This window comes from Suillus subaureus, assembly GCF_016647635.1.
Source record: "Suillus subaureus strain MN1 chromosome Unknown BJ212scaffold_7, whole genome shotgun sequence".
Classification (NCBI taxonomy): domain Eukaryota; kingdom Fungi; phylum Basidiomycota; class Agaricomycetes; order Boletales; family Suillaceae; genus Suillus; species Suillus subaureus.
Window position 1 is genome coordinate 125,254 of NW_024538563.1, and position 22,264 is coordinate 147,517.

Sequence of the window (22,264 nt, forward strand, 5' to 3'; positions counted from 1 at the left end):
AATGGTGAACCTTCAGCAGTGGAGTTACTGTCAGGGATGTAAGTGGTTCTGCCTTGATGTTTCTGTGTAACACCTCACCAGAACTCCAGCTTGAACATTGGGCCTTCCCAGCTATCAGAACTTCATGAACAGGAAAGTGCTTCCAAAGTTGCACTGAATGGCAATTTAGTTTTGTAAGTCCCATTCAATGGCGATTTTTAACAAGCTCATGAATTGTCTCAGTGGGCCACAGAAGGACCAGCCAACTCTAAACAAATTGTGAGCAAACAATAAGCTGAGCGATTGCAGCTGATGACACCCTATGCGCAGAGCAGATACCATGAAGAAAGTATTGGAAGTTCTCCAGGACTTGACAATTTCATCCAAGAGTGGCAAGGACAATTGGTCTTGTTTCTGGGGAGTGTACAAAAGAGTTGCAGAGGAACATGATGGTGAGTTCCTCGAGCAATACACTGGTGATATGGACATCATTTTGGTCTTCATAGGTTTTGCATGCCTATCTTTGACTTGTGTAAGACTGATGCTTGATCAGTCTGGTCTTTTCTCAGCTGTCAGCACATCTTTTATAGTAGCAATGGAGTCTAATCTCAGTCCCAACCCCAGCGACACCACGAATGCCCTTCTGAAGCAACTTGTGTACATCAGACTCAGCAACCTCACTGGAGTGGGCTCCATGCCTGCAGATCCAGCATCTATGTGGTTGCCGACCATGCTAACCCTATGGATTCAAACAATCACATACACAAGCTTGGCCATGAGCTTGCTTGCTGCATTTTGGGCCGTACTAGGCAGGCAGTGGCTTGGGTCCTATAAGTGTTATTAATTTGGATAGAGTGTCATTCCAATAAAGGAATCAAGATCAGGATCAATCAAGGACAAAGCCTTATTGAGTCTATGCCTCCCTCAGGAGCAATCATCTAGACTCCTGCAGGATCTAGAGTTTCAAATGGGACAGTGGCTAGCCTCCTTCCCAAGGAGCTAGAGTTTGAGTATGAAAGAGAACTGAGTAGATTTAAGTTAGAGAAAATACAACCAGTAACTAGGGATTATATATGTAATGGAATCATGCACAGACCATGCTGGGCAAAGGGTAACAAGTACTAAGAAAGGAAGGTTCATGGGAAAACAAAGGTATGAGTCAGAGATAAGGAAGACCATGAGGAAACAGCACAGTGAAAAGGAAGTGTCAAGAGTACAACCATAAGGCATCCATAGTGATGATGGGAAAAAGAGTGGGGTGCTATAACATTACCCCCCAGTTAACATCTGAAGTCACCAACTTTCAGTCACTAAGATTCTGATAGCTGTTAGGGTCAAAGTCAGCATCTCTTGCAAACTGCTTTTCATGCTCCTCTTGTTCAAGATCTTTTCTATCTTCATAGATCTTAAGTTGATAATGGAAAGCCCAAGAGCTAGGTTTGGCGTTAATGATACGGCATCCTCAAAGAGTGGGACAGTAGGCAGTGAGGTATTTCAGAGCATGGTGATGGCATTCTCAGCAGAAGTAGCAAGGGCAATGGACCTGATAATGTCCTTCCTACTGGCAGTATCAGCAAGTGATGGTGGAATAATTGACACCATTTTGGTCACAATAAGCCTCCTCAGATGGGGCACAAGAGTCAGAGGAAGATACAGGTTTATCTTCATCAATGATGATGGGTGGAGCAGGGGATGGTGTGATGGGACAAGAGAGGCCTATTCCGAAGGCGACAGTGTTTCTTTTCTTTCCACAAGCACAATGTGGATTTCCTGCAGAACAAACTGCAAGCTGTGAGGGAGCAGGGACAGGGTGTCATCATCAGAAGATTCTGATGGAGATCTAGGACTTCTTGGGTGGAGAAGCGAAGGGGTTCAACAGAGATGGAGCATTCTAGTTTCACGATTTCAGAGATCATTTCTGGGGTAAGCACTTGCTTGAACCCTCGATCTAGGAGTCGTTCAGTGGTGAGGGACTTGATCTTGGTCATATGATAAATGATGGAACACTTGGTGGTTTCTTCAGCAGGGGCTGCGATGGTATGGGCATAGCTAGATGCCAGGTCTGCACTGCAGTGAATGGTCATCAAAGAAAGAGAAACAATATTTTCAGAAAAGAAATGGTCTAAAGGTAAAACACAAGGGAGAGAAGAAAGGGTCGATTCAACAAGAGCTTGCTTGTGGTGAAGTTCGAGCTGAGAGTGATGGAGTTCAAGAGAAGAGTTCAAGGATCATGAGGAAGGCATATTCTGGGATCAGGTTTCTAGGTAAAGAGTTGAGAGAGTTGAAGGTAGTCTTTATAGATTTTCAGGATTTCCTGGGCATTGTCTAATTCCTTTTCAGGGAGCCAGGAGTTATCTGAAGAAGGGTAACCCTTCCATGATACAAGGAAGTGTCATTTTCCTTTTTCATTTCCCTTATGGGCGAGAATGGCTTCTATTTCATATTCTTCTTGTCCATTGATGATGTCAGGGGGAGGTTTGGTGTGGTTCAAGCTGTGGACTTCTGTTTCCCAATAGGAGGGTAATTCAGAAGCATGGAAGACAGGGTGTGATTTCCAGGAGGTAGGGAGTTGGATCTTGAATGTGATAGGGGAGAGGATGGCTTCTACCATGAAAGGGCCGTAGTGTTTAGGGGCAAGCTTCTTTGAGGGTAGTCCAGTGATAAGGTTCTTTGCCAATAACCAAACTTTCTCACTGATCTTCCAGGGTTCAAACTTCTTTCCAAAAGTCTGATCAGACATGCATTGCATGGTGAGATTGTGACAAGAAATGGCTTCTTCTTGGATCTTCTGAAGGTATTTGACTTGATCTTCTGCTGCGGGGACTGCAGAGTTTGGGAGAATATAAGGGATTCCTTGGGGTTCATAACCCATCATGAGGTGAAAAGGGCAAACATTGCAGGCATCATGTTTTTGGTGATTGTGGGCAAATTTGGCCATGGGCAAATGCTTTACCCAATCAAGAGGTGTAGAACAGCAGTAAATGTGAAGATAGGTTTTGAGTTCCTGGTTCAGACATTTGGTCTGTCTGTCAGTTTGCAGGTGATAGGCAGGGGAGAGTGCAACTTCATAGTTGAGGAGTCTTCCAAGTTCTTTGGTGAATTTAGAGGCAAACTGGGGTCCTCTGTCGGAAATGATTTTATCATAGAGTCCAAATCTAAGAAAGACTTTCTTGAAAAAGAGTTGGGCAACTCCTTCTGATGTGATGGTTTTCTTGCAAGGTGAGAGAATTACCCCCTTCATAAGGCCATGGTCTACCATGACCATAACCAAATCAAAGCTGCCTGATTCAGGCAAGTCAGTGATCAGATTGATGGAGATCTGAGAGAAGGGGCGAAGCACAGAGAAAGGAATAGGGTTCAGGGGTGGTGTGGAGGGATGAGTGTCCAATTTCATTTGCTGGCATAGGGTGCAATCCTTGATGTATTTGCAGATGAATGTGCCCATTCCAGGCCACCAATAGTTATGTTTGACTAATTCTTCAGTTTTAAAGTGTCCAGGCTGGCTAGCAGTGGGGTGATCATGGTGAAGGTGTAGAATGTGGTGTCGGAAATGAATGGGGACATAGGCATGGTTTTTATAAAACAAGGTGCCATCATCAAACTTCCAATTGGAGAGAGTGGATTTCATAGAAGGTGCATTTAACCCATCAAGGGCTTGTTGTGTAGCCAGAATGACAGGGTCAGAGAGAGGGTCTGTGGCTTTTAGGGTGTTGGCAAGGTCATTGTCAATAAGACAAGAAAACATGGTATCCGGGAGAAGTGTGACATCAGAATTATCCAAAGGATCAGAAGAATGATCAGAGTGGCATGAAAGAGCATCAGGAGCAGCAGGTTTGCTTCCTGGGACGTGGTGGAGTTCAAGATCAAATTCATTCAGGGTTAACTGCCAACATGCTTGTTGGCAAGTAAGGTTCTGTGCAAAGTGATGTGGGAAACACAACAAGAAGAGAACTGGAAAGTAGACTTCTAATGTTGGGCTAAATGTGCTATGCATAGCTGCTATTCAACCCTAAAGGGTTTCTGGACTAAGCTCAGTGCTCAGAGAGGATAGGAAATCATGCTAATAACTCTAAGTCTCAGACTGGTACTGGTAGGTGGTGAAAACTATGATGATTACATAAGCACCAAAAGTGCGAACATAACACTAAGTAATATCTGCCTATACAAGCCCACTGTCATATCTGCATATCCGGATCTCAGATCCGATCCTTATCTCATCTCAGATCCGATCCACATCTTATCTCCAATCCTATCCACATCTTATCTCCCTCCAACATCTCATCATTCATTCTGTCCACTTGTCTGGTCCGGTCCACAATTCATCCAAATCCACAACCAGTGCTCATCTCTTTTCAGTAATCCTCTAACTCTGGTATTTCAGTTATCTGTATATCTGTCCTGCTCCCTGATCCATTACTACTTACCAATAGACCATCCATATGCTTCATACATAGCCTCAGACTCTGCTGATTGATCATTCTGTTAGATACCTATAGTATATAACCTCCTGTAACTCTCTGTAGTACCTCAGTTCAAATATCATCTTAGTTCTACTCATTCCTGTCCTCTGGACTTGAGTATCTCTACTCTCATCACCCTCCAAGACTTAGGATTGATTCCTATAGTCTATCCATATCCGCCTCTGTCTCCAACAGTCCATTACCATTAGTTTCTAGTCTGGACTCATCTGGATTAGCCCTACGATACTTATCCCTCATCTGGAAGTCATCCGGATCTGCTACACTACTCGTCCAACCTTCCGGATGCATTAGTCTTGCCTTCCTGAAATAAGGGGCAATACTTGGGTAAGGGGCACAGCACATGAGCTGAGGCCGAAGCCCTTTGGATTCAGTTATCCCTTGAGTATGACCTTAACACCCACAGAATATGAAATCCCTACAGTGAAAATAGAGGAGGTTCTTGTGATTGGTGACTACAATGACAGGGTGAGGGTTCCCTTCAAGATAGTGTCACCATGCTTTCAAAGCATGGATGATAGCAAGGAGTTCACGATCATAGATCTGGTAGTTTCATTCAGCGGGATTAAAGGATTGGGAGAGATAGCCACATGGGTGATATGCACCATTCTCATCAGTCTGAAGGAGGACTGCTCCAGTGGCAATGAGTGAAGTGTCAGTTGTGAGGGCGAATTGTTGGGAAGGGTCAGGGTTACAGAGGATGGGTTCTGATAAGAAACATTGCTTTAGTTTCTCAAAGGAGTCAGTGCATGCTTGTGACCATGTGAAGACAGCATCTTTCTTCATCAGATCTTTCAAGGGTCGTGCGAGGTTGGAGTAGTGGGAGATGAAGTGGCAATAGAAGTTGCAGAATCCAAGGAATGAGCAGACTTCTTTTACTGAAGTTGGAGTTGTCTATTGACTAATGCCAGATAATTTGGCTGGATCCATTGCAACTTGTCTGGGGTGAATTATCATTCCAAGATAATCAACTTCCTGAGCATCAAAGGTGCATTTTTCAGGTTTCAGGAAAAGGATTTCTTTTCAGATGATATTCAGGATATGGCATGTTCATTTCTGGTGTTCTTCTAGGGTTTTTGAGAAAATGAGGATGTCATCCATATAAACAATCATCCAGCCTTCAGTGATTTCTTTCTGGAAGGTCTGATTCATATAGGCTTGGAATGTTGCAGGAGAGTTGCATAAGCCAAAGAACATGACTTTCAGTTCGAAGAGTCCAAAGGAGGTGGTGAATGCTGCTTTCCAGCGATCGTCAGGGTGGATCAAGATATTATTATATCCAGATTGGATGTCCATCTTGGTGAAGTACTTGGCATCCCTTAGCTTGGCAATGAGAGGAGGGATTAAAGGAAGGGGATAGGTGTTCTTTATCATCCACTCATTGATGTAACAATAGTCTTGACAGGGTCATAGAGATCCATCTTTCTTTCCTACAAAGAAGAATCCACTGGCTTGCAGAGATTTTGAAGATTAGATGAAATCTTTAGTGATGTGTTCATCAAGAAAAGCTTTCACAGCATCAGTTTCTTTTGGGGATAAAGGGTAGGTTTTCACAGATTTTGGAATATATCCAGGTTTGGTTTCAATTCTATGATCAACACCCGGTTGAGATGGGGGAAGTTTGTTTAAGCTGTCTTTGGCGAAAACATCAGCAAAGTCATGGAGATAATCAGGGATGAGTTCTTCAAAGGTTTTCTTCTTCTTTTCTTGAGTGTCTTTCAGAGTGAATTCTTGAGCTTTATTACTAGTCTTCAAGTATTCTTCATCTTCTTTGGTCTTTCATGCATAGATCCAAGAGTTTCTTAAAGGGGATAGAGCTGCAGTTCGTCAGATCTCAGAGGCAGATGTGCCATCACGTGTGAGGGGCGTGTTGAAGGAGAGGTTTTTGAAAAGGGTAATAGAAGAGCCGTCTTTGGCATATTCGATTAATACTTCATTGTCATTGATGGGATAAGTGACAGGGTCATCAACCTTTCGAAGGAAAGTTGGTTCAGTGGGAATGTCATCCCAGACATCATTTTTGGTATTGTATTAGGGTAACAGATCTTCATCAGGATCTGGCCAAAGAGGTGGAAGTGGTTCTTCTTCTTTCTTCTTTTCTTTTTGATGTTCAAGAGTTCTTTTCCCATTTATGGGAAGTGGAGCATAGACAGGTTTGAATTGCTCAGGGTCTTCCTCTTCTTCGATTGTGACTTTCTTGCAAGGTGAAGGAATGAAGCCCCATTTCTTCTTGAATACTTCTTCTAGTTGGAGTGATCTGGGAGTAGAAGGAAGTTGAAGGGTGTCTTTAGCCCAGTTGATGTCAGGATTCATGGCAGAAAGCCAGGGTTTCCTAAGAAGGATCATATTGTTGTTGCTCATGTTCATGACATTGAATTTTCCAATCATGAGTCAATCATCAATCTTGATTGCAAGATGGCAATAATGGGTGATGGGGCCTTTGGAGATCTTTCCATCAGCGGTTCAGATAGGGAAGGGTGTTTCGAAGTGGTGTGTCTTTATTCTGTGTTTTCTTACAAGCATCCAATGGATGAATGTGGCAGCTGCACCACAATCAACAACAGTGGTGGTTTGCAATGATTTATTGGGGTGTACAGAGGAAAAGATGGTTGCCAGGACCCTTAATTCTTTAGTTTTTCCTACACTGTGTGCAATATGTACATTGATACAAGGAGTGGCTAACATTGTGGTAGGCTCCTGGTTCAAAAATCCATTCTTCTAGCATTAAGATCTTCTTCATCATTGAGACCTTTGATCTTGCTGGTGTCTTCTTCTTTAGGTGCTGTACACCTTACCATCTGCTTTCCTTTATAGTTATTCTTTCTGGCATCTCCATTTCAGGGGTGGAATTCTTGGTCATTAGATCTGTGACCAACCTTTCCGCAGGAGAAGCATTTCCCTTGCTTCATGTATTCCTTCTTCTCAGCCTCAGAGAGGTGATTGATGTTCATAGCATTAGGGTCATTGTTTCTAGGGGTGAAATGCAGAGTGGATTGTTGGTCATTGAAACAGGTGTTTTTATTGTTGTTCTGGGGTCTGTGGGAAAGGAGAAGCTGATAGGAGTTTTCGATGGATATCACCTTCTTGACTATTCTGTCAAGGGTGTCAGGGATTTCTCTAGAATTGCAGAGTTTTGTGATAAGTGGCTGTTTAAGGCTTCGGAGGAAGTAATCTTTCTGAGCATTGAAGCTGTAGATCTCAGCTTGGTTACAGAGCTGTTGGAATGTGGCTATGTACTCACTTAAGTCATTGCCTTGTTTAAGGGCATGGAGCTTGTGAAGCGCAGTACCACTATGAGCCCCTTATCAGTAGAAATAGCAAGTATGCACACTAGCTCAAACCTCCGGCCTATTTTTAACTGATCTTTGGCATAAAAAGCATATATATATGCACAACTGATGATATATAAGCAGGTTGGATCACATGTGCAATGGTAAAGTACTAAAAAACATCCAAAAAGTCAAAAATGCGATTTTCCATATTTTTGTTCCTGTTGAAGGACCCTATAGGTTTCCTGTGGTAGCTAGGTGACAGATATACTCTAAATATGCATAGAAATAGACCCCCTACCATCCTTGAGGTCCGGTCCTACAGGAAATTTTTTCACAGGGGGTAAACCACCAGGAGAGGGTAGGTATACTGCATCACAGGGTCTTGTCCTATGGTCCTGGACTCCTGATACATTGTTCCTACTGATGAATAGATGTTGTGGATACATTTTACAAGTATATCCACTCAGAAATAAATGAATGGGGACATATTTTGTGTTTTCCTATATATAAGCTATATCTATTGATGTAGGGTGCTTCAGGGGGCAAAATAAAGATTGGAATCTCTTTATATATACTACTACACATGTTCTGAATGCCATGGAACACTTCCCTATCAAAGGAGCAAAAATGCGAAAATGTTCTGTACCCTTGGCTATGTTGAAAGGGCCCTGGAGGAGGAATAGGCACACAAATAATAATAAAAAAACGATTTATTATCCTATATTATACATGTATACACCAAACTACTACTTATATATGAAGGGGGAGCTATTGTGGTGTGGTGGTGAAGCTGCAGTGAGGTGGGGAGGGTGTGGGAACAATTGAAATTGTGGGGTATACCATATTGGGTGATGTTTTGGGTGTTGTAGTGTAATTTCCACACTGTGTGGCTGAAAAATGCGAAAGTGCGGAGTGTGGGAATAATGTGGGGAAGCCCTGATATGAGGAAGTGACCAAAATAGGATGTATTTTGTGAATTTCCGCTTTTGGAAGCCAAAATTGCGGTCATACCATAGGAATATATCCCCTACCAAATCTGGAATGTATCTTGACATTTGAAAAATAGCTGAGTTTCAAAATGCGAAAAACGCGGCTCTGATATCTGGTGAGAATGGATATATCCCAGCTGGGTGGATAACTAGACTTAAAGATGTATCACACTTTTAGGGCTATACTGTAGAGCTATGACACTAGGTTCGTCACGTGCAGCGTGTGATTATGTCATACTCAGTGTCACTGGTTCAAATGTCCATGTGACCTGTGACCACACCCAAATAGATTTGCCTGCAGATGCTTCACCACTTGCAACCATATGACATGCCACTGCTTTGTGATTGTGACAACTTGCTTCAGGATTCACCTCACATAGTGCTAATGATGGTAACAAGTGGACTTGGAGACTCTGTGGCCTTAAAGCCTGCCAGGTGAGTCTATGATCCATTTTCAAGTGCCTGTCATTCTGACATGCTGCTTCATTTCTCATTTACTCGCATTGTCGAATCTTGATGCATGGAGCTAAATCCTATTTCAAAGGCATTCTTCATGTGTAAGGCTGGGGAGAAGTTCAATCTCTCATTTGCGAGTCTCACAAGTCGGGAGGCATTGCAATATTTACGCAATGTTCAGAAGAATGATCCAGCTGGATGGGTGAGGATTACTACTGCTCAGTACAAGACTGATGGTGTTGAACGGGCAACAAATTCCGAGTCAGAGGACAAGGCTAGTACTAATGCTATCGGAGTCAAATCCCCATTCAATGATGCCAGCAAGCATGATCTTGATGCCAGTGACATGCCAATGGATGCACTTCTTGACCATATGGCTTCCAGGGGTGAACAGGTCCATTCTGACTGCCATATCAATGCAGATGGTGGACTTTCGTGTGCAAACCACTCTGAAGTCTATGATGTGGGTGACATTGCTGCTGAAGATATGGAAGGTGGCTTGAACAGTGTTCTGAAGGTTGATTATGGGCATGGAAAGTGTAGATGCATCACAAATTTGATGTATAATGATTTTTGGTCCCATTAGTGCACAACCTATGTTTTTCCTATGTTTTTTTTCTGAATGTCACAAATTAGCTTCGTCCCACCAAAATTCATGTGATGGTCACACCAAATAGATTCGATTCATCAAGGGCTGTGACCTGTGATGAACCTAGTGTCATAGCTCTACAGTAGTCCATTTAGATATATCCTTCTACCTGCATCCTGTGACATCATATAACAAAAAATCTCTTGTTCATAATATTCCAACTAGGCAGGCTGCTAATGCTACTCAAGCCACCAAATTCATTAATGACATCATCTACACTGCTCTCTCCACTCAAATAGTCAGGGGTACTCTAAAGGCAGCCAATCTTAAAGCTGTAAACAGGCAGAAAAGCCTTTCCTGTCTTCAGCCTATATAAGAAGGAGATTGGCCTTTACTTTAAAGCCTCAATATTGGACTGTTGAGGACTGGAATAGGGCTACCTGGTCAGATGAAACAAAAATCGATAGGATGGCATCACTCCCGCCTCCCCCAGTGACATCATGCAATTATGGCATGGTGCCACCATCAATGCAACCATCTACGCCCTATGGCAACCTCCTACCACCTCCTGCTACACACCAACACAGCCCCCTTCCATTAATATCCTGCTGTTGCCTGTTACCCCACACGTCCAACCTCATGCTCATGCTAACCTGGTGCTGCCCCCACGACTTACCACAGTCTCCTGTGTTCCTACTTTGACCTTCTGCACCTTCCTGTCACCCTTGAGTGATCACTTGCTCCATCAATCTACTGCACTTCCACAGCCCCACATTCCAAGTGTAACGCCATGCCTGATACATCAACACAGACCCTTCCTCGCCCTTCCATGAATCTGGTGTTGCATGCCCAACCATGACCTTTCTCGTACTGCCAGTAACCTTGCACTGCCACCACGACCTACCTGTGATATCTCGTTCTTTCCCCAGTTGGTATCCTGGTTCTGCGCTCTTGATCTCGTTCCCTTCACACTACTCGTACCTGTGTGCATTTGATCTATTTTATTGCATATTGCATGTCATATGATCAGATGTGATTATAATATTGTTAACGTGAGCATTGACTGGAAATGAGTGTTGAGTGCTTGCTCAGTTCGCAAGTACCACTCAAACGACACATGCATTTTTCAAGGAATGGGCGTTATTGAAGCAGATGCATGTATTTTGTGTATATCAATTTACAAAAGCTATAGACGACACGTAAAAGCATATGGAAGACGGATGGTGCACAGCGGGAGGAACTATTGTGGGTGGCGATGTATGCCCTCTCGCTTGGAGGAAGGCTGGACTTCACGTAGCGCTGCATAAAAATCGTCCGAAGTAATGCAGAGAGGGGCGAGCTGAACGGGTGTGAGGGGAGAGGCATGTGTACTGAGGAAATGCAAAATGGGAGAAGTAGAGAGCCGGGACGCTAGAGAGAGAAAAGGGATTAGTACTATACTTGGCGCGGTATCGGCTGGGGGCGTTCGTGACGGATCCACTGCCACGGGAGTATCTTGGCCGATGTGTTCTGGTGCTTCCAGAAGGACGAGCGTGTCGTTTGTGAGTTGTTTGAAGATATGTTTGACAGCGATGAGGCTCCGACGCCAGCTGCGCCTGTTAACGCAGATAGATCTGCCCCTACGTAGCCAGGCGTGGCTTTGGCAAAGGCAGCGGAGTTGAAATCGCCGTCTAGCTGGACTTGTGCATATAGTACTCGTAGAATTCTGCCAAAGCTTGAAATGGATGATGACACCGACGGGCTTACTTTTTCGGGCCTCCTCATCCAGGGCATCCATGCTTATCTCGTGGTCGAGTCGGCCTGCGCTTCGGAAAACAGCATCTAACGAGTCTGGTCGGTTTGTGGCCCTAGTGACAACCACAGGCTTATCTTCAATCTTCTCCCAAGTACGGGTCAGGTTAGAACATGTGGTAGAAAAAATGATGTAAAAATACCATCCATGCACGTCAGGAACTGCACGACTATGCATCTCATTCTGGGCACTCACTCGTTTTGGAGTGATAGTGTCGATCTAGTTGGTGAAAAGTAGACGCGGAACAACACGCTGGGGATAATGACTGAAATTAAAAAACACCATGCGGAATACAATATGTACCTTAGCTTCGTCAAATGTATCTTGTAGTGTGTTTTCGGACTCTCCAGACAAGCCAGACACTATGAATGGAGCAGGTATACCAGTGATAACGGGAACACCAAGCTCCTGCATACAATCAGTCAACTTACAAACGGACCAATGGGCGCACTCACCCCGGCTATTGTATTTGCTAGAAGGGTCTTGCCGCACCCCGGAGGATCATAAACACCACCTGGAGGCTGCACATCAGTGTGCAGATATATTTCCAGATGACAGAGGCATGTCGGCGACAAGCTCCAGCATCTTTTCCATGCACGCATCTGCAACACCTAGATGAGAGCATGGGACAAACGAGTAGCATGGGGAGTGTCATCCTTCGCTACGGAATTGGTAGATAGATTGGGTCGTTGACCAATGTCTTCCACTGTTAACGGGCTAGCGCAATTTTCGCTTTGAGGAAGGGGGACAAGCATCGGGGCGGGTTACTTCATTCGTAGCGGGTGCTGTGGAAAATCGAGGAAGAATCGAGGTCCCTGGTTCGACTGGGTTTTCCAACACGGATAGTGGTTTGCATCTTCTGGAAGAGGGGTCTTGACAAGCGTGTTTAGCAGAAGCGCAGAAGGAGCATTTAAATTGAAATGGTGTATTGTTCACAAGTACGACTCATACGTGATATCAACAGGGTTAAATGAATGTGATGAAATATGTACGTAACGAATTCTTAAGTAAGGTCCGAATGTTCTTGTGGGTATGTTAATGAGGACCCGGGTATATGATCTTCTTGAAGGACTGTAGTTAGTTGGTCGTAGCATTGGTGTACTCAGTGGTGGCGAGCCCGACTCGGGAGTTCGTCGTATCATACACCGAGTAAAACCGCTCGCTGTGAAAGAACAATTCAGCAATTTATTTTTCCGACAAAAAAAGTAGCTCAGCGCACAGGAAACAGTAGCCATTTGTGAAATCCAAACCAGAACCAGAGGAGCTCCCAGTGGAACTGATAACCAGGTATATACTGTCGGTGGTACCACCAATGGCGCTGTTCAGCGATCGAGGCCAGATTTGTGCATTTGGGGTAAGCTCATAGGTAACGCCACCAATAGTGAAATACAAGGATGAGAGCTGGTCGTACTGCTCAGATGTGATCGTTAACAATTCAGTGCTCTCATCCAACGTTGCTCCCGTAGCAGACTGGTATTTGTCGAAGGCGTCTGAACAGTGGGTTAGAGGGGCTTTGATGTCTTACAGGACACCTACCAGAGGCAATGAGAATGAAGGTGGTTCCAGTATCGACGATACCAGCTGTCTCATCCAAAATCACCGTGTCCCCATAGCTGATGGATTGATCGATGCCCCAATATGTATTCGCTGGAGATGTTGATGTGATTGGCACATAATTGACGTCTCCAGTAATTTTGGAGGCGTTATAACCACCAAACGTGAGCTCGCCGCTGCTATCGTTAGAGGAAGCAGGTGCGAAGAACACTCCGAGTACTTCTGAACTAATTTTTCGCTGCGCATAGAGGTTGTCCGTCACAGTTGGAACTTCATATGCATTACTGACGGTGCCCTGCGTCAAATCAACCGGTCCAAGGCCAAGAATCCCGTCCGGACCATCTAGCCCTGAGGTTAGATATGAAAATGCAGTTGCGACGCCAATAGATTGGTTGTCGATGACCAGATCAGAGTTGAACGTTACGGTGTCTGTATATTCCTCTCCAAGAACATAAGCCTGACCAGACCCGTATGCAACATACTGGAAACGGTTTGACAACATGTGTGCCACGTAGAAACAGATACTCACGAATATACCGCCTGTATCATGGCTCGTGGAAGTCTTCTGGTAAGCCTTATTGGCCCCGATCCAGGTGTTTGAGCTTCCGGTGTCTACCAGGAGTGTGTCTGTATGAAATTCACAATGCGTCAGACAAAGAAATCGCAGGAGCACGAGCAGCTTACAGTACGTTGCTGGACTCCCCACACCAATGTCAGCAGTGTATATCGTCACGGCATTGGTTGCATTGACGGAAGAGCTGCCGCGAGCTTGTAAGGTTTGGATTCGAGCTCGATCTGCAGCCGCGACGTTCTTGATCCCGTACGAGTTTATTCTAACAGCGAGCTTGAGAGTAGCTGTGCTTGACGCTACCCGAGCATGAGGCAAAGCGCTCGCTGACAGCGAGAGGAAGGCAAGCGCCGGCAGGGCAAGAATACATGAAAGCGATCTGGAGGGAACCATCTTCCTGAGCCATCCTTCCTAGCTGGGCCTTTTTATATGGCGGTCGGTATTCATACATCAGAACGTTATTCGGGCGTCAGCATCGGAGGCAAGTCGAAGTGACTACGTTAGCTTGAAATGTGACCAGGCCCGGGGCTCATTGCGTGGAGATACGTTCGAGTCCTATAAAATCTACCCATACAGGAAATGAGTGTCGGTTAGTAAGTACTTGGTAGCTGCAATGGAAGTCTGGCAACGACCTTTGAATGGCCTGCAGGATTTTACTACAGAACCTGTGTGGCAGAACTTCGCCTTCTTCCAATGAGAACTTAGAAGCGCGTGACTCATTTGACCACATTGTTTACATAACGTTCTGATTTGAAGTTCACATTACAGGCTACAATGTAGATACCACAAGGACTTCTCGTCATCTACCACGTACGACGACAGCCCCCTTTTCACCGCGTAACGTACACTCAAACCCTGGTGTTACACACCCGGCCATCACCTTTCTTGTGTTACTGCTAACCTGGCACTGCCGCCGTGACCCACAGCAGTCTCCCACTGCTCACTTCGACCTCTCGTTCCTTCTAAGTTCTTGTCATTCTCGGCACCTCACATAATCTCAAGATATCACTATCGACATCACTATCGTACGTACTCATCCTTTTCTTTTACACACGCAATTACTCTTCGTTACATGCCTCATACACGTTCTCCTTTGATTCTTCGTCTCAATCAGCGCATTAATACCTCCCCCCGTCGAATATCGTTCTTTAGTCTTTTGACTCGATACAAAGTCCCGTTCCCATTCCTAGTCCGAGCCTCTCGATTCGCCATATAATCGTCGTTCTTGCCTCCTGGTTTCTGCGCATTTTACCTCGCTCCCTTTACACTATCCACACCTATATACATTTCATCTATTTTATTGCATATTGCATATCATATGGTCGGATGTGAACATAACGATACTATTCACTCGAGCATTGTCTGGAATTGAGTATTGAGTGTTTGCTCTGCGCAAGCACCACCCAAACGGCATGCATTCTTCACCATAGAATAGGCGGTTAAGCAGATACAGCCATCTACAAAAGCAATAAACGATACAAGAGAAGTATATGGAAGAGGGACGGTGTACGGCGGGAGAAAATATTGTGAGCGGCGATGCGCCTGAACTTCACGTAACGCGGCATAAAATCATCCAAAGCAATGTAGAGAGGGGCGAGCTGAGCGGATGTGAGGGGAGTGACGTCCACCGAGGGTGCTGTCTGTGAGTTGTTTGAAGATCCGTTTGACGGCGATGACGCCCGCTGCACCTGTTAACACTAATAGATCTGCCCTACGTAGCCAGGCGTGGCTTTTGCAAAGCAACGAAGTTGAACTTCGTCGCCGTCCAGCAGTGGTTTTGCGCACAGTACTCGCAGAATTCTGTGTCAAAGCTTGAAATGGACAAAGGGTAGATGGCACTAACGGGCTGACTTGTTTCGGGCCTCTACGTACGGGACGCCCATGCTTATCTTGTGGTCGAATCGGCCTGCGCGACGGAGAACAGTATTTAATAAGTATGGTCGGTTTGTGTCCCCGATGACGATCACTGGCTTATCTTCGGTCTTCTCCCAAGTACGCGTGAGGTTAGAACATGTGGCAGAAAAAATACCATCCATGCACGTCGGGAACTGCGCGACTGTGCGTCGTTTCATCTCCCTTTGGGCACTCTCTCGTTGTGGAGTGATAGAGTCGATCTCGTTGGTGAATAGTTATAGTAGACATTGAGTAACACGCTGAGGGTAACGATTGGGATTAAATATCATGGGGAATATGAGACGTACCTTAGTCTCATCAAATGTATCCCGTAATGTATTTTCAGATACTCCAAACATGCCAGACACTACAAACGAAGCAGAGGTGGTGATATTGAAGGGAACGCCAAGCTCCTGCACACAATCAGTCAACCTCAAACGAACCGGTGGGTGTACACACCCTAGCTATCGCATTCGCTACTGGTAGAAGGGTCTTACCGCAGTGCGCACCCCGAGGGCCATGCAGTAAATTACCACGTGGAGGCTGCAGTGCTGCACACCATTCCGGATGATAGAGGCATGGGGACAAGCTCAGGCATCTTTCCACACATGCTTCTACACCACCTAGATCAGACAATTGAGACCATCGAGTAGCAGGGGGGTGTAATCCTCTGCTATGGAAGACCACGCTCCCCCTGCTGCTCGATTGTCTAATCTAGGTTACTGTCTTCTGCCGTTGATCGGGCTGAGCGCAATTTTCGAAATTTGGGGAAGGGGGACGAGTGTCGGGCGAGGTTGCTTCATTCGTAATGGGTGCCGAAGTGGACTCTGTTATTGCGTACGCTGGACTCTATAGCGTGGAGATGATGATGCGCCCACTCTTCCCGAGACTCTAACTCTATCCCTGCTAACTCTGCTCTAAACGCTGCCAAACCTCTTCGCCACCTGACTTCCTCCCTAGGGGTCCCCTACTCCAGTGCTATGGAAGATGCAGGAAGAATCGAGGTCCCTGGTTCAACTGGATTTTCTACGGGTACTCAGTTGGTTTGCATCTTCTGGAGGGGTTTCGACAGGCGTATTTGGCGGAAACAGAACAACTACATCTAATTTGAGATAAGTATAGTGTCTTTGTTCACGAGTACGACTCGTACGTGATATCAACAGGGTTAAATGAATGTCATGAAATATACAAGCAACGAATATTCTTGGGGGTATGTTAATATGGCCCCGGGTATGCGATCTTCTCGAAGGACTGTGGCTAATTTGTCGTAGCATCGGTGTACTCAGTGGTGGCGAACCCGACTCGGGAGTTCTCCGTGTCATACACTGAGTAAAACCGCTCGCTGTGGAAGAATAATTCAGTAATTTATTTTTCCGGCAAAAAATGTAGCTCAGCGTACAGGAAACAGTAGCCGTTGGCAAAATCCAAGCCAGAACCAGAGGGGCTCCCATTGTCAGCAACGATCAGGTATATGCCGTCGGTGGTACCGTTAATGGCGGTGTTCAGTGATCGGGGCCAGATTTGAGCATTTGGGGTAAGCTCATAAGTGACCCCACCAATGGTGAAATACAAGGATGAGAGCTGGTCGTACTGATCAGATGAGATTTGTAACAAGCAAGTGCTCTCATTCGGGGTTGCTCCCGTAGCAGACTGATATGTGCTGAAGGCATCTGAACAATGGATTAGAAGGATTTTGATGTCGTACAGGACACCTACCAGAGGCAATGAGAATGAGGGTAGTCCCGGTATCGACGCTACCGGCTGTCTGACTCAAAATCTCGGTGTCCCCATAAGTGATGGATTGGTCAATGCCCCAATAACTGCTCGCTGGAGATGTCGATGTGATCGACACATAATTGACGTCTCCAGTAATTTTGGAGGCATCATAACCGCCGAATGTGAGCTCGCCGCTGGTATCGTCAGAGGAAGCGGGTGCGAAGAATACTCCCAGTACTTCCGAATTAATGGACCCCTGCGCATAGAGGTTGTCCATCACAGTTGGAACTGTATCAGCATTACTGACGGTGCCACGTGTTAAATTAACTGGTCCAAGGCCAAGGAGTCCATCCACATCACCCAGCCCTGGATCAGTGGATGCGACGCCAATGGACTGGTTGTAGATGACCAGATCAGAGTTGAGCGTTACATAGTCTAGGTATTCCTCCCCAGAAGCGTATTTCGGATTGTTCTCATCACCATATCAAACTTTCTGGAAACGATTCGACAAAATGTATGTGCCCCGTAGAAGTAAATACTCACGAATGTGCCGTCTGTGTCATAGCTCGTGGAAGTCTTCTGGTAAGCCTTATTAGTCCCAATCCAGGTGTTTGAGCTTCCGGTGTCTAGCAGGAATGTATCTGTATGAAATTGACAATGCGTCAGATAAAGAAATCGCAGGAGCACAAGCGGTTTACAGTACGTTGCTGGATTCCCCACGCCAATGTTAGCGGTGTATGTCGTCCCAGTATTGGTTATATTGACGGAAGAGCTGCCGTCAGCTTGTAAGGCTTGGATTCGAGCTCGATCTGCAGCCGCGATGTTCTTGATCCCGTACGAGTTTACTCTAACGGCGAGCTTCAGAGCAGCTGTGCTTGATGCCGTCCGAGCATGAGGCAAAGCGCTCGCTGATAGCGAGAGGAAGGCAAGCGCCGGCAGGGTAAGAATACATGAAAGCGATCTGGAGGGAACCATCTTCCTGAGGCATCCTTCCTAGCTGGGCCGTTTTATATGGTGGTCAGTATTAAAACATCAGAACATTATTCGGCAACGTCGGAGGCGAACAGTAACAAGGCTTCGAAGTGACGAGTGTCGAGCACCCTGTTATGACTCCAGGCTAGTTCGGTTCCCCTAATTGCCTTCTGGCAAAGAGTACTAGTCCTTGAATTGATATGTGATATCGTCAAGTATACCTTGAAGCGAATATGTTGGGGTGTCCTAAGATCTTGAACCAGGGTGTTTGGACTTTTCCAGAAGTAGTTGAGGGAACCGAGGTAGCTCGGAATCATGACAGGGTGTTAGACTCGGACTAGACCTTGATCCTTGTCATAGCATCCCTCATCATATATGCCAGTCATGTCACAGTTTGTCTGCACATAGACTGTACGATGAAGGGAATCAAGATATGAAAGGACTAGGGGGGCGGGTGAAAGCCAGATGAGGAGTGTAAAGATACCTCCCTGTACCGCGGGTTTAGACCGTCTCTATCTGTTATGAAGTGGATCAAGAATGACCTCGAAATTCATGTTAATACTTACCCGATGAAGTGAATCACGCATGTGTCACAGGAGTGCCAAATATCATCGTCTCATTATCATGTCGATACCATCAACAGCTCAAGTCTAATCGACATCCTTCCCCGCTCGCACAGGAAGGCCAGCAAACTTGGCTCGCAGCGCTTCATACTTCCTCCGTTGCACAGTAGACACACTGGGACCAACCTTATCCTGAGCCCTAACGAAATCCTCCAATACAACAACCACTCGTGGCTGATTCTCTACCAAACCTCCACCACTGTCATCCATCTGGTCAAGCGCACCGAGGACGCGTCTCAGTGCCACAACGCCTGCCTCCCGAACGACAGCTGCCAGGTCCGCACCACTGTACCCATCACATTTCTCCCGCACGATGCATTCCGCACCCTGCAGGATCGTCTCGGCACCTGGTTCTGTAGGCGCGAATGGGACTTTGCGCACTAGCGTCCGTAAGACTTCGACGCGTTCGTCGGTGCTTGGTAGGTCAACGTAGAGGAGCTTGTCGAGACGCCCTGGGCGAACCATAGCTGGGTCGATCATATCGGGACGGTTCGTTGCGGCGATGACGTAGACAGCTTTGCGGGAGTCAAGTCCGTCTAGCTCCGTGAGTAGCGTATTCACAACGCGTGCGGAAGATTCTGACTGTTAAGATGGGAATGTGAGATAGAGATTGGGGCGAAAAATGAAAGGTGCGTACCATGCTTTCATCTCTCCGAGGGACGAGAGCGTCTAGCTCATCGAAGAAGATCACGCAGGGAGATGAGGCACGGGCACGAGAGAACACCTGTCTCACAGCTCTCTCGCTCTCGCCGACATACTGCGCTCCCATTAGCAATTTTTTCACTCGAGATAGAACGTGACTGACTTTGTTTAAAAGCTCAGGGCCCTTGACGCTGATGAAATTTGCCCTGGACTCATTTGCAACAGCTTTCGCCAGTAAGGTCTTTCCGCATCCCGGCGGACCCCACAGCAGCACACCGCACGCTGCCTCGATGCCTACAGCACTGAACAGCTCAGGGCGTCTGATAGGCTGCACGATTGCCATGTGCAGCTCTTCACGTGTGCCATGCAGCGCGCCGATATCGGCCCACGTCACATCTGGCACGGTTGCAAATCCCTCTCGCTTGGAGGAAGGCTGAACTTCACGTAGCGCGGCGTAAAAATCATCCGAAGTAATGCAGAGAGGGGCAAGCTGAGCGGGTGTGAGGGGAGAGGGATGTGCACTGAGGAAGTGCGCGATGGAAGAAGTAGAGAGTTGGGATGCTAGAGAGAAAAAAGGCATTATGCTTGGTGTCGTATCGGCTGGGGGCGTTGGTGGCGAATCCACGGCCATGATATCCTGGCCGATATTTTCTGATGCCTCTGGAAGGACGAGTGTGCCATCTGTGAGTTGTTTGAAGATGCGCTTGACGGCGATGACGCCCGCTGCGCCTGTTAACGCTGATAGATCTGCGCCTACGTAGCCAGGCGTAGCTTTGGCAAAGGCAGCAAAGTCAAAGTCGCCGTCAAGCCGAAGTTTTGCGCATAGTACTCGCAGAATTCTGCCGAGGTTTGAAATGGACAAAGAATAGTATGACACTACGAGCTTACTTGCTTCGGGCCTCCTCATCCGGGACGCCCATGCTTATCTCGTGGTCGAATCGGCCTGCACGACGGAGAGCAGCATCTAACGAGTCTGGTCGGTTTGTGGCACCAATGACGATCACTGGCTTATTTTCAGTCTTCTCCCAAGACATATCTGCACGTGTCAGGTTAGAGGATGTTGTAGAGAAAAATGATATGAAAATACCATCCATGCAGGTTAGGAACTGTGCGACTATGCGTCGTTCCATCTCCCTCTGGGCACTTTCTCGTTTTGGAGTGATAGCATCGATTTCGTCGATAAACAGTAAACATGGAGCAACACGCTAGGGGTGACGATTAGCATGTAAAAAAAATCATGCGGAATATGAGATGTACCTTAGCCTCGTCAAATGTATCCCGTAGTGTTTTTTCGGACTCTCCAGACATGCCGGACACAATAGAAGGAGCAGATATGCTGATAAAGGGAACACCCAGCTCCTGCACGCGATCAGTCAACTTCCAAACCAACCAATAAGCGCACTCACCCCGGCAATTGCATTCGCTAGAAGGGTTTTGCCACACCCCGGAGGGCCATGCAGCAAAACACCACGCGGAGGCTGCACACCAGTGTGCAGATAAATTTCCGGATGACAGAGAGGCATGGCAACGAGCTCCAGCATCTTTTCCACGCATGCTTCTACACCACCGAGATCAGACAATCGTGTGGTAGGGGGGGTATGATCTTTCGCTATTGCATTCGTAGATAGCTTGGGTCGTTTACTATTGTCTTCTGCCGTTGAACGGGCTGAGCGTAATTTTCTCTTTGAGGAAGGGGGACGAGTGTCGGGCGAGGTTACATCATTCGTAGCGGGTGCTGTGGAAGATGGAGGAACAATCGAGGTCCCTGGTTCAACTGGATTTTCTAACACGGGTAGTTGATTTGCATCTTCTGGAGGAGGGGTCTCGACAGGCGTGTTTAGCGGAAGAAGAGTAGGAGCATTTAAATTGAGCTTCGCCTTTCTGTGGGTGGACCATAAACTTTGCATGGACTTGTTCAAAGCATTTGAACCCTGTCTGATCCATTGCGGTTACAATCTGTTCAATGACTTCAAATCATGAAACGTACATCCATTACAACTTTTTGAGTTGAGAGAAACTATCAGTGCACAGCCACCGAAACATTGTAACTTGCATTATGTAAGTATCTTTAAGCACGACTACAGAGTACTAGGAGGATGCTAAGACGTGATCCTGTTAACGGGGGGGGAGCTAACATACTAAAAATGCGAGAAAATATATTCAAGCTCAAGTCGCAGAACAAATCCAAGCCCAGCATCAAGCAACGATGACCTGCGGGTCCAGTAGCTCTCCGTCCTCGACCTGTTGTAGCGCCGCTTCTCTGTGAGCTATAGCCCTCTTCCTACTTCATTCCATGGCCTCTTCACTCCGCTTTCCCCTACGCATCTTCCGAGGAAGTTCGACGTCCAGCAATCACCTCAACCAATGCATCTTCCGCAGCGATGACCTGAGCCTGAGACTCATCAACTTTTGGCGGTGTATCGACCACATCCGAGTCCAGCAGCTTTCCTTCCTTGCGTTGTAGTAGAGCCGCTTGTTTTGCTTCTCTTGCTTCTCTATGAGCTATCGCCTTCTTCCTCTTTCGTTCCAAGGCTTCCTCGCTCCGCATCCCTCTACGCGTCTTCTTCTTCGTTGTCCCCGACTTGTATGGATCACCGTCATAAGGAACTTCGACGAGCTTTTTAGCTCTGGGCATCGGAAGTGTTCTAGGCTTCTGGTAGTATGTGTGCAGTTAACTTTACCTACATTATGCAACATTTTGGTACTCGGTGACCTCCGTTATTAACTCATAGATGCCGCAA

General features: G+C 46.4%; 6 protein-coding genes across 6 annotated transcripts; 1 reads left to right on the forward strand and 5 right to left on the reverse strand.

Annotated features, from left to right (window-relative positions):
- Positions 1 to 301: 301 nt before the first annotated feature.
- Positions 302 to 823, forward strand: BJ212DRAFT_1445413 (uncharacterized protein; the record flags this gene model as incomplete). Its single annotated transcript, XM_041338113.1, has 3 exons — positions 302 to 328; positions 377 to 475; positions 533 to 823. The coding sequence occupies 3 exons, from the start codon at positions 302 to 304 to the stop codon at positions 821 to 823; spliced, it is 417 nt and encodes a 138-aa protein (XP_041195916.1).
- A 10,372-nt stretch (positions 824 to 11,195) lies between these two features.
- Positions 11,196 to 12,310, reverse strand: BJ212DRAFT_1549873 (P-loop containing nucleoside triphosphate hydrolase protein; the record flags this gene model as incomplete). Its single annotated transcript, XM_041341899.1, has 6 exons — positions 11,196 to 11,442; positions 11,510 to 11,639; positions 11,751 to 11,774; positions 11,859 to 11,963; positions 12,011 to 12,069; positions 12,190 to 12,310. 6 exons carry the CDS (start codon positions 12,308 to 12,310, stop codon positions 11,198 to 11,200), a joined length of 684 nt encoding a protein of 227 aa, XP_041195917.1.
- A 322-nt stretch (positions 12,311 to 12,632) lies between these two features.
- BJ212DRAFT_1445414 (aspartic peptidase domain-containing protein) lies at positions 12,633 to 14,070 on the reverse strand (the record flags this gene model as incomplete). Its single annotated transcript, XM_041338114.1, has 5 exons — positions 12,633 to 12,717; positions 12,775 to 13,045; positions 13,092 to 13,566; positions 13,639 to 13,736; positions 13,794 to 14,070. 5 exons carry the CDS (start codon positions 14,068 to 14,070, stop codon positions 12,633 to 12,635), a joined length of 1,206 nt encoding a protein of 401 aa, XP_041195918.1.
- Positions 14,071 to 16,587: 2,517 nt separating this feature from the next.
- On the reverse strand, positions 16,588 to 18,300 carry BJ212DRAFT_1335877 (aspartic peptidase domain-containing protein). Its single transcript, XM_041334925.1, has 5 exons — positions 17,985 to 18,300; positions 17,830 to 17,927; positions 17,287 to 17,758; positions 16,970 to 17,240; positions 16,588 to 16,912 (listed from the first exon to the last, which is right to left on the reverse strand). Exons 1-5 carry the CDS (start codon positions 18,259 to 18,261, stop codon positions 16,828 to 16,830), a joined length of 1,203 nt encoding a protein of 400 aa, XP_041195919.1. The 5' UTR covers positions 18,262 to 18,300; the 3' UTR covers positions 16,588 to 16,827.
- A 608-nt stretch (positions 18,301 to 18,908) lies between these two features.
- BJ212DRAFT_1477949 (ribosome biogenesis ATPase RIX7) lies at positions 18,909 to 21,516 on the reverse strand (the record flags this gene model as incomplete). Its single annotated transcript, XM_041339636.1, has 8 exons — positions 18,909 to 19,463; positions 19,519 to 19,638; positions 19,687 to 20,362; positions 20,412 to 20,559; positions 20,611 to 20,728; positions 20,781 to 20,882; positions 20,930 to 21,454; positions 21,511 to 21,516. The coding sequence occupies 8 exons, from the start codon at positions 21,514 to 21,516 to the stop codon at positions 18,909 to 18,911; spliced, it is 2,250 nt and encodes a 749-aa protein (XP_041195920.1).
- Positions 21,517 to 21,719: 203 nt separating this feature from the next.
- Positions 21,720 to 22,158, reverse strand: BJ212DRAFT_1477950 (uncharacterized protein; the record flags this gene model as incomplete). Its single annotated transcript, XM_041339637.1, has 2 exons — positions 21,720 to 21,804; positions 21,845 to 22,158. 2 exons carry the CDS (start codon positions 22,156 to 22,158, stop codon positions 21,720 to 21,722), a joined length of 399 nt encoding a protein of 132 aa, XP_041195921.1.
- Positions 22,159 to 22,264: the final 106 nt, after the last annotated feature.